Below are 18090 nucleotides of genomic sequence, written 5' to 3' on the forward strand. Positions count from 1 at the left end.
ATTGAAGTAGGAATATAAAAGTAATTGATCCTTTTCAAAGAACAAAATACATCTATTTATATACATGAGGTTTACTAAAAATAGCCTAACTAATTTAATAAAATAAAATATAATAAAATAATATATTCATATTTTTGGCTTTTTACAAAGTCAACAAAATTTGATAACTCCTTGCCTTTCTCCATCTTTTTGATTTGGCCCCAATTTAATGATTGTCTTTCAATTTGGCCCTTTTTGATTTGTTTTCGACCGATTGCATCTTTTGGCTTTATTTATTCGGTTATTATTTTTTTCGGGCCCAGGCCAAAATTGGCCTATTACAATGGTTTATTGTATGAATTGTGGGATATGCCAACTATTATGATTTTGTTTTTTTTTTTTTAGATTTAGTGGCTTGAAAATATTTTTCAAGTATTCATGTGAATATCTGTTTAATCATAAATACAACTTTGGATTTACATGGTAAATTTAGGGTAAGTTTTTCTATTTAATTTTGAATACATGTATATGCGTGAATTGCTTTGGTGTTTTTATCCATGCTAAAATTATGAATACATGTGCTTGTTAATTATTTGGCTTTGAACCACTACATTATTTATGTTTGGTTTTGATATATATGGTTTTGGAACAAAAAGAAAAAGAAAAAGAAATAGTCAAAAATTGAGGTTTTCGATTTTTTATTGCATTATTAAGACAATCTTATTTTGGGTTATTTCAGAGTCTATAAAGCAATAAAAAAATAGTTTTGACATTTGACTATTGAGGAAATTTTAAATTTGAATATTGGTATGTTTATATATATTTTAAAATAACTTATTTGAAGCAATAAAAAAATAGTTTTGACATTTGACTATTGAGGAAATTTTAAATTTGAATATTGATATGTTTATATATATTTTAAAATAACTTAATTGAAGCAATAAGTCACTACAGTCATTTTTTTTGTATAAATTATTTTGTTTTAAAATATAAAAGGTTGTGTGCATGTAACTTAAGTTATGTTAATATTGATCGACCCAAATAAAGGTTAATAATATAACATGTGCAACTATTGTAATAAACATGTGACAATTATTCGATTTTACATGTAAGCAATAAATTGGTCTAAAGGAAGATTTATGGTTTGACATGTTCTTATTGTCAATATTTGATTATTACACCAATATATCATTTACAAGTTAATATTTTGTCTAAAGATAAAATATTAATGGAGTATCCGATATCTTGAGACGAGGTTTACCTTTATTCAAATTATTTTGGTTTAAATTTAAAGTCTTATATGAAGTTGTTTATGGTTTATGATTTATTCAACTATTATTATATTTCTCAACATCATTGTATGTTGTTTTGGGATAACTATATATACATATATATCCTAGTATCTTTTAATTTGATTGAAAGATGAAATTAAAAGAAATATTTCGAAACAAATAAATTCAAATTTTGGCTTTGGGTTTTAATTAAGGATGTCTAATATTTTCAATAGATTAGTTGAAACAAAATACCGCCAAAGTGACCTCTTTTGTGTAGATTAATTTATTTGAAATATCAAGATGATTATATTTTTTTGTGATTCATGCATTTATTAATTGACCCAAAGGTAAGTTAATATTTGGTAGAATTTCAACAACATCTGTGGTTATAAATGCGTGACAATAATAAGGTATTTTATGTGAGCAATAAGTTAGTCCAAAGATTAATTAATTATTTGACATAATTTATTGTCAATGTTTTTTATTGCTACAACAAGAGTACCGCTTACTATTAATATTATTGTCCAAAGACTTGATATTAATGTTGTGTTTGGTGTCTTGAGATATGATTAGCCATTATCTTGAATTTATTGTTTACTTATGAATATTGATGTGAGCTTATTTTTATTTATTTTTGTTCTATATTCAACTAATTCATCTTTTACTGCCACAATATCTGCTAATATAAATTTTATACCCATGCTTAATGGGACTAATTTCAATGAATGGAAAAAACACTTACTTATAGTGTTTGATTGTATGAACATAGACATTGCACTAAGGGAAGAACAACCTGCACCTCTCACTGCGTAAAATACCCCTTATGTTAAAAAAGATATTGAGAGGTGGGATCGTTCAAATTGCATGATTCTAATGATCATGAAGCATAACATTTCAGAAGCCTTTAGGGGCATAGAATTTGAAAAGATTACTCAGGCCAAGGTTTTCTTGACAAAATTGAGAAACGTTTTGCTAAAAATGATAAGGTTGAAATGACATCATTTCTAACTTCTTTGATGTCTATAAAGTATAAAATTCAAAGAAATATTGAGCGATCTAAGGGCTATGAGTTTTATGATCCCACAATTAGGAATATTTTTGAGATGAGAATTGCAACATTCTTTTAGGATGTTGAGTTTGGAGGGAGAAATAAGGTTAGAGACATTGCTTTTAAGGAGGAGTTAAATTCTAACTCAATTCCTACTATTACTTTTGATGATGTTTAGGTTCTCATACCTATCATTGATTAAGAAGTGAATCCAGAACCTCAATAACACAATGTTGAACAATTCATTATTTAAGATAAGGTAATTGTTCCAGAAGAATAAACTCAACAACCTCAAGAATGAATGTCATTAAAAAGGTCCACTAGAGAAAGGGTTATAATGGCTTTAGTAGAATATTTTGACCTTAAGCTACATCAGATGAATATTAAGTTAATGGTTTCTCAATGGTAACATTGATTGATAAACCGTAAGTTATACATATTTTTACCCCATGTTTAATGCATTTTATGGATGATTTCTCATTAGAATTGGTGAATTCGATACTCCTAATGCTCTAATTTCATGTTTTATACTTAGGAAAGCATAGGAGAGCAAAAGGAACGAGAAACGGGCCAAAAATAGAGAAAATGGGCCAAAATACGAACTTAACACGGCCTGGACTTCCTTACACGGGCATACCACACGACCGTGTCAATCTGGCAGAATCGAAGCACGACTCACACGGGTATAGCACACGCCCGTGCCATTCTAACAGGCTCGAACACGGCCTGAAGTAATCGCACACGGGCATGTCACACGGGCGTGTCCTTGCCGAGCCCAAGTTAAGTTCAATTCAGAAAAGGCCACTTTTGAGGGCTCATAGGCATTCCAAAGCCTATAAATACATCCTAGAAGAGGAGAAAAGGGGGCACACAGAATAGGGAGTAAGGAATTACTCCAAGGAAGCCGATTGATTCATCTCAGAAGCCGGATTCATCATCAAGACTGAAGATCTCTCCTCAATTCCCCTTCAGGAGTTTTGGGTTTTCTTTATGTTTTGTGTTCTTTATTTTTCTGAGATGTTCTCTTATTTAGTTATGAACTAAATCTCCTAAATACTTAAGGGGAATGAAACCTAAGACGAATCTTGTTATTATTTTCGGAATCGTATGATAAATATTTAACTTGTTCTTAATTATGTGTTCTTAATTCTTGTTTTGATATCCCAGGATACTAATTCAAGATAAGCTCTTATTCAGAGGAGGAATAGACCCTGTCTAAGAGTACATTTATCATAATTAAGGGAGTTGATTGCGTGCCTAGACATAGGGTGACAATATTTTTCTGGATTAAGGTGAAACCTAATAATGAGATCTATAGATCGAATTAATGCAACCCTAGAGTGTTAATTAGAGAAAAGTTTCGGTTATTCAATCTAGGGATTAGACATTATTAGTCTTGCATAGGGATAATAACATAACTTAGGGATCTCTACGGAACAAGTTGAATGAATAAATCGTCCGATTCGGAGCCAGAATAACAAGTAAAGTCTAGGTGGATTTTTCTTTAGGTATTGTCTTCATTCAATCGATTTTCCCAAAAGCAATTCCCCAATTCTATTCTCTTTGAGTTCTTAGTTTAGATAATTAGTTAGTTAAAAACAAAACTCCATTATCCTTAGGCTAGATAATAAAAAAACAGTCATTACTAGTACTTTTAATTCCTTTGGGTTCGACAATCCGGTCTTGCTAAAACTATACTACTGTTCGATAGGTACACTTGCCTACATTGCGATAATAATTAGTTTCAAGAATGATTAATTATAAATATTTAAAACCTATCACGAAATATCGCGATCATTGATCATACATTTATATGGTGCAATTAGAAAACTTTGTGTCTGATGATGCAAAGGTAATGATTTGCAAATTAAAGAACTTCATCTATGGGCTTAAGTAGACTTCTCGTCAATAATATTACAAAATTTACCAAATGATTATCTTGTCAAATATCGCGAACCATCGTTATCGACCATTTTCCGGCTACTGGAATGTCACTGCCGTAGCTACTGGCACCCTGAGCTGGTTCGATTTTTAATAATTCAGTTTGGGCCAGTGACGACCTTATTGGTCCAGTCTAGCTATCGATTGGACCATCGACTTGGGTTCACATAGCAAGCCCGGTTCGACCAATTTTTGGGTATTAGTCTCAGTTTTGGGCTCCTGGACCCAATCTACAATCTCAGGTCTAATTTTCAAGTTCAACTACCCATTAGGCTAATTGTTTGACTTGAAAATTAATTTCTAAAAACACCATATTAATTTTAATTAATTTTATTAATTTAATTTTATATGAGCAAAATTAATTTTCCCAAAAATCACTTAGATTTTTCAAATTAATTTTTCAAGAAAATTCTTTAATCAAAATTTCTAGTTGAACAATTCTTACGACCGCCAAATTTAATTCTACATCAAATAAATCGACTCAATTAAATTATTTCCAAAGTCGTAGAATTTTCTTCTGATTCAAATGCATTTAGGTCGAGCTTTTGTTGAACTAGTGGAGAGACCAATCAGACATATACAATTATGCTTTAGTAATTACAATTATGTCTAGAAGTATCGTTCCCATAATTCGCAATTACTTAATCATGGAGTCAATCCACGAGAAGTACCATGATTGAAAACAATCCACAAGAAGTACCGTGATTGAAAACTCCTTACTGTATACTTTTTACGAAATCAATTTATCTAACTACTTTGTCCAATGACCTCGTCATGTGTGTGTTACTTTTATATGATATCCTTGATTCCTTTGAGTTAAATCCATTCACTCAATAAATCTTATTTTTATCTTCTTGTCACCATTGTGTCTTCTTAATGATTAATATGATCACTATCAACAAATGACTGTGATAAATTGCTCGTTCGAGAAGGAGCAACCCGTGACCATGTCCCATATTTATCAATCCACACAATTCCAATGAGAGGATATCGTTAACTCTTGCTGGTAAACCCATGCCATACACAAGTCATATACCGATTATGGGCTCAATCATCTTTAGAGTATAAGCCTCCACTTATATCAAAGCACATGAGTTACATGCACATGGTCAGTGACTAACTTAGGATTTAGGTAAATTACACTATGAATGTCACAAGTGAATTAATTTACAAACGAATTCAGAATTAATTCATATTGGGTCCAATCCAATGTATCATTCTGCCAATGAATATATCTATGTCTCTACCCATGGAGTCAATTGTTCTGATAGCCATGATTAGTCATCTATTCAATTAGAATTGTAGACGGCATAATAATCCTTCTCGGTTTTTGAATCAAATGCTCACTTTGATTCTTTTACTAGATTACAGACTCGTTTAGATTATCTACTAAAGTAAGTTGTCTTTCTAGCAATGTAAACGTTCTTACAGTCCCACTTACCATCAGTTTGAACTTAGACAATCAATAAGCTAATATTTGCTTGTCACAAATTCACTATGCATGCAAAATATGAAAGATCAGAAAAACAAAAGACATAATAATGAAATGTGAAATTTATTTATTCATTGTTTAAATAAATAGAAACATTTCCCAACACTTGAAGCTCATGCTATCCTACTATCGATTTGGTAGAATTTTACTCATTTTAATCTCAGTTATGTGGCATGTACATAGGTGTTAATATTTGTATTTACTTTGAATGATAATTGGTTTAGACTTGATCAATTGTTGATTTAGGAAAAATTGTGGTTCATATATGTATATGTGTATATTTGGTTATATAGTAAACTATTGGTATATGAGTAGAAAACTTGAATGTGGAATGGTAAGGTTGATGTGATGAAATTGAATGGATAACCATTAATATGACATGGTTAATTGTTGGATTGAATGGCTTAAAGGCATATGTGTAGGTTTAATTGGAGTAGAATGTTTTGGTTTGAATTGGTGCCAAATTGTGGCATATTGGGTTGGTTGATTTAGAAATGGTAGAATGAATGTTTTGGTATGTATTTTGGTTGGTTTTGTGCAGGTAAAAAGGTGCAATTAGGCACCAAATGAGTTAATGTTGTTGTTGGCTTGAAATAGGTACCAGAAAGCTTAATTTGTGCAAAAAATAGAGTCCACATCGTGAAGTTAAGCGATGGTCGTTGCGACGGCATAACGAGGAACCGGGTCGTCACAATAAGGCTAAGTCAATGAGTTACGTCGCGACAAGGAACCCCCTCATGTGGTGATGTCAAGCTGAAATTTTGAAAATGTTCCAATTTTATCCTTGTTCAAATTTGGGTTAATTTTAGAGTATACATAGGCTTGTATAAGACTCGAGAAAGGCTGTATTATTAATTTTTAACTGAAACGGTTATGTTTGTATGATTTATTATTTTAAAATGAATGTTAATTACCTGTAGTTGCTACAGCAATGACTGTAGAATTCTCGTAGCTCAGACTCGACAATTGGGTCAGGCGAGGGATGTTACAGTTCTCCAGTGGTAACCTCCACTAGTTGTTTTACCCCTATTTTCCTTTTCCTTTCCTGTCACTCAATCTTTTTTTGGCTTGACCACCCTTGTGGCTCGTTGGTTTGTTGCTAGCTTGTGGTCGTCGACATGCTACGAGTGAGAGTCTCCTTTCAAATGAATAACATGCTGCTTGTTGGTGGCACCTTTGGCCCCCATCTCCGTGGTACTTGGTGCTCCCTCTATCACTTGTATCGTCTCCTTGTTCATGCGTTCGAATGATGTCGTTGTGGATGGCTTTGTTTCCCATTTGGGAATTTTTGAGTATCTTAGGATTTTCTTTGTTTCCCGTTTGAGATATTTTGGCTATCCTAAGATTGCCTTTCTCGCTTAAGCTGTCTGTACTTATTATTTCAAGTTAGCGAGAGGCGTGACCATTGCAATTGGGGTGAAAGAATGATGGGGCTCTACACATCATGGTGGCTCCTCCACCTTGATGGTTGAATATTGACATACAGACGAGGGTTTTTGTCCTTGCTCCTATTTATTGGCAAAGGTAACATGATTCAAGCAGAGGTTGCTCACTTTTCAAAATTGGGTTTGAAGCCATTTAAGTCTTGTCATGTTTTTTGTATGGTTTGTCTTGGACTTTTTGTTTCTACTCAATTTGATTTGTACTAATTGTACATTTGTTCAGGACTTGGTCCTTTCTTGCTTGTAATCTTATCTTTGAATGGAAGTTCATTTGACAAAAAAAAAAAAAGAATAAGTAACCCCATACATTTTATCTAAGGGGAAATTGACCAAATAAAGTTTCATTTACTCTCGAAACTCAAATCGAGATTTTAATTTTTTATACATACATAAAAATTATTTATAATAAATAAAATTTAGCCTTACAAGTTAACTGTTATCGATTAAACTAGTATTGAGATTTGAAAAGTATTAAAAAAAATTAAAATTAACCAAATCAAAGTATATAGACTAATTCAATAACATTACACTTTAAAAATAATTAATTGAGTGCTATTTCTTTTTATTATTATTTCTTAAAATTCCCTTAATGTAAATGGATTTTTCCTAATCTATTTAATATAAGGATTGATTTTAGTTGTTAAAATTTGTACACACTATTTTTCATAAAATTACAAAATTTTTAATAAAATTATTACACACGATTAGCCCGTATATCGAATGGGATAAAAATTCTAATTATATCTAAAAGAAAATGTCCAAGTTTATCACCAACTCTCGAAGCTCGAATAGAGCTGTTTACTTAATTGTCTAGTTGTTGGTTAGTAACACATTAAAAATGCAAGCAAATTAGGTATGGCATAACTATTTTTTTCTTCCAGCCTTACAAAAATTTATTTTCGCATTTTATTTAGATTTTATTTTTTAGTTTTAAAAATTATATTTTTATTAAATTATCTTAAAATTGATAGAAACGTTAATACAAATTACCTCAAATTAGATAGAAACGTTAATATTTTTTAACTTTGCTAACGTTGCATATATATGAATTATCATGTAAATGATACGATAATATTTAACTGTTTTTAAATTCTAAAAATTCAAAAACATATAAAAATTATTTTTAAATAATTAAAAGTATAAAAATATAAAAAAATATTTTTAATAAGTTTTCAATTTTAAAAAATTAATTAAATACTGATATTTCAACCACGTGGTAATCAATATGCATGTTACGGGGATTCAAACTGTTAACCGAACCGGACTAGTATTAACTGAATTAACCGAACTTTTAATCTTTAACTGTTAACTGAACCGAAATTTATATGTTTTTATTTTTTAGGTTAAAACAAGTATAAAACATATAAAAAATGATAATGTTCATTTGATCGAATTAACTGAATTAACCGAATTAAAACCATATATAATTTGTATTATTAATTATTAAATTTGATTAATTCAGTTAATTATCTGATTTTGAACTGAATTAATCGATAATTAAAATTTCAAAAAATCATTAACTAACCACAGACTGAATTAAATCGGTTAACCGACCAATTAACCAAATTAAATCTATTCGATCGGTTAGTTCAATTTTAACCGAAATTTGAACACCCCTAATACATGGCGCAGCAACAAAGGTAACAAAAGTAAACTTTTATCTATTTTAGGTAATTTAACAAAAAAAATATAAGTTTAAATATTTAAAAAATAAAAAAGGATTAAAATAATTTTTTCTTTAAAGTCGGGGAAAAAAATCATTATGCAATTAAGTAATAAAAAAATTGAAATGATTGCTCACTTTCCCTTCCACATTTGTACCGTTCTACCTAACCTTCTTTCTTTCGTCGGTGGAATTGTTAATCAATCATCAGTTCAGCTATCCCCTCACCCTCCTTTCTATATAATCAATTCTACACTCCTATTTTGAACCAGACACTAAAATCCCATCAGTCAAGAATTAAACCATGGCAACGAATGAAGTCAAAGTTTTGGGTTCCTGGCCGAGTCCATTTGCGATGAGGCCTAGGATTGCCCTTAACCTCAAATCCCTCACCTATGAATACATTGAAGAGAAGTTATGGGAAGGCAAAAGCGAGCTTCTTCTCCAATCAAACCCTGTTTACAAGAAAATCCCAGTCCTCATTCACGGCGATAACAAGCCAATCTGCGAATCTCTCATCATCGTACAATACATCGACGAGGCTTGGTCTTCCGGTCCTTCTATTCTTCCTTCTGACCCCTGTGAACGTGCTGTCGCTCGGTTTTGGGCTGCATATCTTGACGACAAGGTGGGTCTCTGACTCTCACTTCACAATTTGTTCTTATTTGTTTTATGTTTATATATTCTTTGTTGTGCAGTGGTTCCCAGCGGTGAAAAGTATAGGAGTCGCTAAAGGAGAGGAAGCAAAGAAAGCAGCAATAGCGCAAGTGGAAGAAGGGTTGGCTTTGATGGAAGAAGCATACGACAAGTGCAGCAAAGGGAAGGGTTACTTTGGTGGGGATGAAGTTGGGTACCTTGATATAGCTTTTGGGAGCTTCTTGGGATGGCTTAGAGTGACGGAGAAGTTCAATGCGATGAAGCTGCTGGACGAGGGGAAGACGCCTGGTCTGGTAAAATGGGCGGACAGGTTCTGTTCCCATGCCGCTGTGAAGGAAGTTATGCCTGATACCGACAAGCTTGCGGAGTTTGGTAAGTTTGTTATTGCCAAAATAAGAGCCGCTGGCGCTGCTGCTGAAATGCATTAGAACAAAAATTAGCACATCTTGGATGGAACTAATGAATATATTATCTCTGTTTCTTCACTTTGTGATGATGAACAAAGATATATATATATATATATATATATTCCAGTAATAAACCCTTTTCTTTGGCTATTGGATTAATTGGCATTTGAAGTTGATTTTCAGTAAGTTTGGAATTAATACTCTATTCTCTTTGATGCTTGTGATACAAGATAATAATAGAATATTATATAAGAAAAATTGATTATTTTAAAATTCGAAGAAGGCAGAATGAATATCTATTAGGATATAAATTGTATTTTACGAAAAAAATTTAAAAATGAGAAAAATGAAATTTTCTTAATAATTAATGATGTCACATGAGTAACTTCCTTTCAACTTTCTATTGCTTAAACCGGTCTACACCTAAAATCCTTAAAACGATAAATTACATTTATAGTTATTTAATTATTAGTAGTTTTTTTTCAAAATTATAAAATAGTTATTTAATTATTTCAATTTTTTTGTCACTCGTATGATGGAAAGATTATTTGTCAACTTTTAAAATTGATTTAATAATAACTTTTAACTCACATTTATATATTTGTCAATTTAATCTTGATTCTAAAAAATTAACCTTCAACGTTTACATATTATGTAATTTGATATTTCTTTGTGACCATTTTACCTAAAAAGCTAATATATATATATCAACTAAAATTTATTGGAAATATATAAAAACTGAAACACATAAAAATCCAAGACAATAAATTTAATCTTTTTCATTCCTTTAAAATTAACTCTCAATGTCACAAATAAAAAGTAAAACTGAAAGAAAAAAAATACCAAATTGTACAAAATGTACATGTTGAGGATTAATTTGTTTTAGAATCTAGACTAAGTTGACACAATATATGAATTTTAAGTGTTAAAGTTACGATTATGCCAATTTTAAGAGTTGTCACATCATCTTTCCATCAGCCATTTAACATTTATGACAAAAAAGAAAAATTGAATAATTGGGTGACAATTTTATAACTTTTCATAGATGGGTAACAAAGAAAAAACTTACCAATAATTCGGTGATTACCAATGTAGTTTACCCAATACCTAAAATAGTAATAAGTAGAAGTGTGCATGACCGGGCCGGGCCTAACTAAAAAATTAGGCCTATTTGCTAGGCCTGGGCCTGACCCGACTTAAAAAATGGGCCTAAAAATTTACTCAAGCCCAACCGAATAAAAATGTTAAAACCAGGCTCGATTCGCCCATATATTAATTTTTATATTATTTTATATAATTTTAAAATATATATAAACCATCAAAAATACTAAAACATCAAATAAATATTTCTCAACAAATTGAAAATAAATTTTAAAAATATGTATACTTAAATAATACTAAAATAGATGCAACTTAACAAGAAAATGTTTCTAAAATAATAACAAAATTAACAAATGTCTTTAAAATAATAAAAATTTAACAATAAAATAAGATTTATACAATATCCAAACAATAACAACAAAATAGTAGCAACATAATAGTAAAATAGTAGGAAAATAGTTAGAAAACAATAAGAAAATAATATTAAAAAAAATTGTCATGTAGTGAATTCGGGCCGGGCTGGGCCAGGGCCAAAAATGCCTTACCTGAGGCCCAGCCAGTTTTTTTAAACGGGCCTTATTTTTTTGCCTAAGCCTATTTTTCGGGCCTATATTTTTGCCCAAACCCTCCCACATTTTGGGCGAGCCTTCGGGCATGCACACCTCTAATAGTAAGCAATCACCAATTTTGGTCAGCTTCATTTTTTTTCCACCTATAACACCTTATGTCTGACTTGATCGCCGAGTCCGGGTACCAGATATCACGATTAAATCGGGTTGCTTAACAGACTTTCTGACTTGACTTAATTACAACTTAAACCACACAAATTTTCACACCCAATGTAACCCATGTAACTTTATTTTTACCCTTTTTATGGTGACCTTTCTCAGAATTTAGAACTTCAATGTAATTTTTTTGTTATACAATTATTAAAATATTTACAGACGTTTTGCCCTACTGGCTTGTATAATTATAATTACAACGACCTGGACCCTAAGGTTATGATTAAATTAATCTTATTTATACCCTGAGGCGTGGCCTCAAAGAGTGCCCCTCTATATACAAGATACTGCTACGACGCAATTTGCGTGGACTTGGCGGTATCTGACTTGGTCCTTCCATGGTCCACGAATCATTTCTTAATCTTGAATTCAGAGTGGTACAAAAGTATGTCTAAATGAACTTAATGAGGTTCTATACAACAGTAATCATGGAAAACTCTTAATTTGACAAGTAAATAAGAATTAATGCACAGAGTTGAAACTCTCTGAGAGAATTATAAGATTTCGCAAACTTGACATGGCATCGCTAATACCTTTACATAATTTGAACTATTTATCGGCGGACATTGTCAATAAGTGTAGTCGTAATCATACTTTACCAGACACCTCTTCTTCTTCGACTTGCCCTCAATATGGTTTCAGCTCATACTCTCACGTTTGCTTGTTTGGATTTGTCTCACTATAGTGTAACATCCCAAATTAGGGCCTAATTGGAATAGTGGTTTTGAGACCACAAATCTGAAATAGAAATGATTATTTTATGATTCTCATGAGGTCTATGATATGATTGTATACTTGTGTGAAAGTTTCATGAGGAAATTCTATACATAAAATGTCCAATTGAATTTTAGGGACCAAATTGAATAAGATGTAAAACTTGCATTCTAGAAGCTTTAAGCATGAAATTGCTTTAGATTATGAATTAGAGGGTCTTAATTATCAATTTTACCAATTTCTATAATTTTGGACAAAAATGGACATGCATAGGAAAAATTTGAAAGAAAGATCCTAAGGGCATTTTGGTCATTTGGTAATTAAAAGAATAAAAAGGGAAAATCAAAGAAAAAATGTGTCCATCTTCTCCAAGTGCTAGCCAAATTTCTCAATAGCCATAGCTAGGGTTTTGTTCAACATTTCCAAGCTTGATTGTAAGTGTTCCCTAGCCCCGTTTTTAATGTTCTTTGTATTTTTGAAGTATTTGAAGCATGATCTACTCATTTCTAGCTATATTTTGAGCTAGGGTTCATGTATGAAATTTGACCCATGTGTAACATGCATGTATTTTGTTGATTAATGGAGGAATATGAATGTTTGATGCATTATAAACATATTTTACTAGGTGATTTTTTTGTGAAAACACCTAAAAAGGGGACTTGTTTGTAAAAGTATAAAAGTGGGTAGTAAAAATGTGAAATAAAGGAAAATTTGGGCTGAAATTAGCATGGTATAGGTTCAGATAGGCTTGGGTAACAAAGAAAATACATGTATTTCATTTTTACGAGCCTAGGGACTAAATTGTAAATAAGTAAAAAAATAGGGGTAAAAAGGTAATTTTACCAAAGTATGAATTATGGATTGATTTGAATAATGAGATTAATAAACAAGTTAAATTTGGCATCATAGATCAATAAAAACGTGATACAAGTCTTGATTGAGGGAAGAATAAAGTATACGACAATTAGACTCGATTACCATCATCTCGTACCGAGGTAAGTTCATGTGTAAATGTTGCAATGATATATCATGCTTTTAATATTTTGTTAATGTATGAGTTTATATGATTACTTATTATGTCAAGTGTGTGAATGATGTTGTAATCTATGAGCACGAGATTGTGAATAAATTCGACAAACATAAGATATCGAGAAAATCTCTTTTAAACCTTAGGAATAGTTTAGGATACAATGTGACATTTCACTAGGAATTATGTGGATATGAGCTCATGGATATATGTGTAAATGTGATATGTGAATCCGGGTGCTGGTCTTATACATCCTTCCTGTGGCTAGGTAACCTGGCATGTGTTACGGGTACCTGTCAGCTTGTGTGAGCAGGCCTGAGATTAGCTCGTGAGCGAGTAATATGTGATTGTGATATGAGATAGCATGTGGCTACGTTTGAAGCACTATGTGCAAGTCTTCCGTGTATCCAATAATATTCCGAGTGTTCAACGGGTAAACTTGTGAGTCAATCAACAAGTAAATCAATAAAGAGAGAATATGACATTGTGATTTGAGTTGGCACAGGTATGTACGATAAACTCACATGTATGAGCTCAATATGTGATAAATTTTTGGTAAGATTGAAAATGTGTAAGTTCTGCTTACAAATTTGAGTTATATCTATGAGTTCAGAATAACACATAAGTAAATCTATGCTGTAAAGCCAAAATTTTGCCCGGGCCCAACAGAACAGTCCAGTTTTTTTTACATTACATCAACCCAATTCAAACAAACCTCAAAACCAAAACCAAACCAGACCCAATACCCATAAGTAGATCCAAACCAAACCCAACAGACTCCAGCCCAAATAAATTAAACCAAAAATTAAAATCCAAACCTAAACCTAAACCCAACAGCCCATAACATTTTCAGAAAAAAAAAACCCTAGCCACCTAACCCTAGGTTGGTGCCATACTCCAATCGCTACTGTCAGTGCCGCCAGTCCATTGGCCACCGCCCTCGCCACTTGTGCCGCCACCTGTAAGAAATTAAAGGCAGAAATGACAAGCAAATGGACAAAAATACTTTGTAAATGGCTATATAAGCCTTGCAATATTTTGTATTTTTTTTTCTGGACACTTTTTGAATTAAAAAAAAGATTCAAGCATACCAAATAATCAAAAAAGCAGCAAGCAGACCGAAGAGGAAAAAAACAAAGCTAACGTGCCAAGGTCTTTAATTTTATTTCCTTTTATTTTCTTTTTCGAAACTATTTATATACACATATATCTCTTTATTTTCTTTTTAAAAAAAATCATTTATATATATATTAAAAAAAGTTCTACAAAAGAGAAAACTTACCCTTTCTTTGACTTTGCCGGAAAGCAGGCATAGCTGCTGTGGCGGTGCTTGGCCGGAGAGGAGAGGGGTTTGAGAGAATTAGAAGAGGCGTTTTTCAGTTTTTTTTGGTGAAATGGGAAGGAATGAAATTTTTTTAAAATTTTTTTGACTTATATAGGCCCCAAAACGACATCGTTTTGGGACTGGCCTCAAATGCCCAAAACGGCATCGTTTTACACCTAGGATCCGCGTGTTGACCCGACCTGCCAGTAGGATCCGTGTGTTTTCAAAAAATGGGTTATTTGCGCATATAGCCCTTCTACTTTTTCATGGTTTTGCAATCAAGTTTTTTTAAATTTTAATTTTACCCTATAATTTATTTCAGTTTCCAATTTAGTCCCCCTTGAAGCTGTGCGTTTTGGAGGGAAGGGATTATTTCCCTTTTGGTCCGTCCTTGTTATTCGCGCATTCAATCTGGTCCTTTTCTTTTTATTTTATTTTAGATTTGCCCCGAACTTTCGTTTTAAGTTTAATTTAGCCCTTTTTAGTTATTTTTACTATTTTATTATTAACATTAATTAATTACTATTATTAATACTTTTATTATTACTATTATTATTAGTCCTTTTACTATTATTATTTATTATCAATATTATTATTATTATTACTATTATTACTAGTTTTATTTTTATTACTATTAACATTAGTATTATTATCATTTTGTAATTATTATTACTATTATTTTTTACTACTATTATTTAGCATATTATTATTACTATTATTATTACCATCATTATTATTTTTATTTTTACTACTACTACTACTACTACTATTATTATTATTATCATTATTATTGTCATTTTTATTTTGTCATATTTTATATTTTATATTTTTATTTACTTATTTATTTGCTTATTTCATTTTCTTATTTATTTGTTTAAGCTTTTTAATAAATTTTTACTTATTTATTTATTTATATTTTTATATTATTAGCCTTGTTTTTATTTCATTTTATATATTTGCTCATATTATTGTTATCGGCACTATCGCACCTAATATTATGTTATTACGTATTATAATCTTGTAATTTGCTTTTATATTTTACTATAAATCACGCCATATTCTTACTCGATACATTAAAACATTGTTTTAAATAAGCAACATTGCGTGTTTCGAGATTTGAAAAGTCGTTCCCTAACTTACGAGGTTTCAATTTTCTCAATAAATCCGAATACGCGAGTCCCTTTTTAAAACATAAGTTTTTTTAAAATAATCTCGGGAATTAAGAAAAGATCATGTTCTGACTTACGGGATATGATCTCTTTCTAAAATCGAGATAATCAAATATCTTCTAAAATAAATAATTTTCGGTGTTTATCCTTGTTTCGGGGATTCAAGATATTATGTCTTAACTTACGGGACATAATTATTTTCCTCGATTAACGTGAAATACACCATTTTCTAAAAAAATTTTAATAATATTTTAACAAATAGTCGTACTTTTAAAATCTTCAAAGTCCTCAAATTTTCGATACCAAGACATTAATTAATCAACTAGGTACCAATTTTGGGCGTATCGAGGGTGCTAACTCTTCCTCGTGCGTAACCAACTCCCGAACCTATTTTCTAGATTTTGTTGACCAAAAAATCATCGTTTTAATAAAATTAAATTTTTGTTAAAGCGACTGAATTATTAGGTGATCCGATCACACCTAAATAAAAAGGATTGGTGGCGACTCCCACGTTTGTTTTCATTTTCAAAATCAAGTCGACCCCGTTTATTAAAATGATTTCGACAGCTTGGCGACTCCACTGGGGAAGTTTTTAAAATAAGAGAGTCAAGCCACGAGTTGATTAATTTTTGTCCTTTTGTCGAAAATTGCAAACATGGTTTAAGTGTACGATCTTTTCGTTGTATTTCATCTGTCTTTGTTACGATCTTCATCACTGTGGTTTATAATTGTTGTGTTGTTTAAGTTTTGGTATCCTTTTGCACATTGCATTGCTTGATCAGTTGATCTTACCTTTTTAAGTGGGAGTGAGAAACTATTCTTTCGTGAGGTTTTCACCTCCGTGTAGGATAGTGGATCACTTTCAAGATACATCCGTACCTATGTCTTCGTGAGTTTTTCATCTCCGTGCAGCCATAGGGAAATGTATTCCCCTGGATTGAACTCGGTCTATATGAGCCTATAATGCGTGATGATCGAGGAATTTGCTGGTTTAGGTTCCTTTACTTTAGAACCGAACCGCATATAGTGAGTCGTAGAAACCCGCCATAGGTAGAGCTACACCAAACCCTAGTGGTTACCTGAGCAGGTGCTATATTTATTATTCCTTGCTTAAAACTGTGTATGAAATACTCACTCGCTTTGTTTTACTTTGATTATATTTGTGTGGCATTTTCATCACAAAAAAGGTGTTGATTCACATTCGGTTGCTAAAAAGATAACTTACCATGGAAAAGGGGTTTCTTGATAAAGTGGAGAATAATGCGACCGTCCGGATATAGGCTGAGACAACGCAGCAAGAGAAAGATGATAGTATTACCGAGGGGTATGTGTCAGAGTTGTGGGATTTTACTCGGATCAGTGTAACCCAAAATAACTTCCAATAAATAAAAGAAATTTTGGGTTTGTGGGATGACGAGATCAAACAACTATTCTACTGTCATTATGGTGATTTGCCCTATCTGCTCGATATCAAGGTAGACAAGCAAATATTTCATACCCTCGCCCAGTATTGGAACTCTACTTATAGTTGCTTTACTTTCGGGAAAGTAGATTTGGTACCTACTGTAGAAGAGTACACGGCCTTGCTCCGTTGTCTGAAAATTCAAGTTGACAAAGCTTATTCTAGAGCTGCCAACATCTCAACATTCTCAAAAAAGCTGATGAACATCACGAGAATGAGCGAATAGTGGGTTACAAACCGGATCAAACAAAATGGAGATTATAAGTGCATCCCTTGGAGGAATTTGAGGGATTTAATCCTAGCGCATCCCAATATGAAGAAGAGGGTTGATGTTTTCGCTTTGAGCATTTATGGACTGGTTATCTTCCCCAAGGCTTTGGGGCATATAGACGAGGCGGTTTCTAATTTATTAGACAGGCTTACTAAAAGGGTCACACCCGTACCCTCAATTTTGGCTGAAACTTTTAGATAATTGAATGCTTGTAGAAGAGTGGGCAAAGGGAGATTCATCAAATGCGCACAACTCTTACTAGCATGGTTCCACAGCTATTTTTGGAAAGTGGATAAGGTCTCTTACCGAATCTTCTCCTAGAACTATTCACAGCTAA

At 32.0% G+C, this 18090-nt stretch overlaps 1 protein-coding gene across 1 annotated transcript; it reads left to right on the plus strand.

The window, feature by feature from the left end:
• The first annotated feature begins 9013 nt into the window (after nucleotides 1–9013).
• Nucleotides 9014–10101, plus strand: LOC108457951 (glutathione S-transferase U17-like). Its single transcript, XM_017757171.2, has 2 exons — nucleotides 9014–9467; nucleotides 9538–10101. Exons 1-2 carry the CDS (start codon nucleotides 9144–9146, stop codon nucleotides 9922–9924), a joined length of 711 nt encoding a protein of 236 aa, XP_017612660.1. The 5' UTR covers nucleotides 9014–9143; the 3' UTR covers nucleotides 9925–10101.
• Nucleotides 10102–18090: the final 7989 nt, after the last annotated feature.

The sequence above is a fragment of the Gossypium arboreum genome, chromosome 4 (assembly GCF_025698485.1).
Source record: "Gossypium arboreum isolate Shixiya-1 chromosome 4, ASM2569848v2, whole genome shotgun sequence".
Classification (NCBI taxonomy): domain Eukaryota; kingdom Viridiplantae; phylum Streptophyta; class Magnoliopsida; order Malvales; family Malvaceae; genus Gossypium; species Gossypium arboreum.

Bases quoted from the DNA above. Each gene is read 5' to 3' on its own strand.
- LOC108457951 (XM_017757171.2), top strand. From the start codon at position 9,144: ATGGCAACGAATGAAGTCAAAGTTTTGGGTTCCTGGCCGAGTCCATTT. The intron at 9,468-9,537 runs GTGGGTCTCTGA...TTTGTTGTGCAG, and splicing joins CTGCATATCTTGACGACAAG to TGGTTCCCAGCGGTGAAAAG.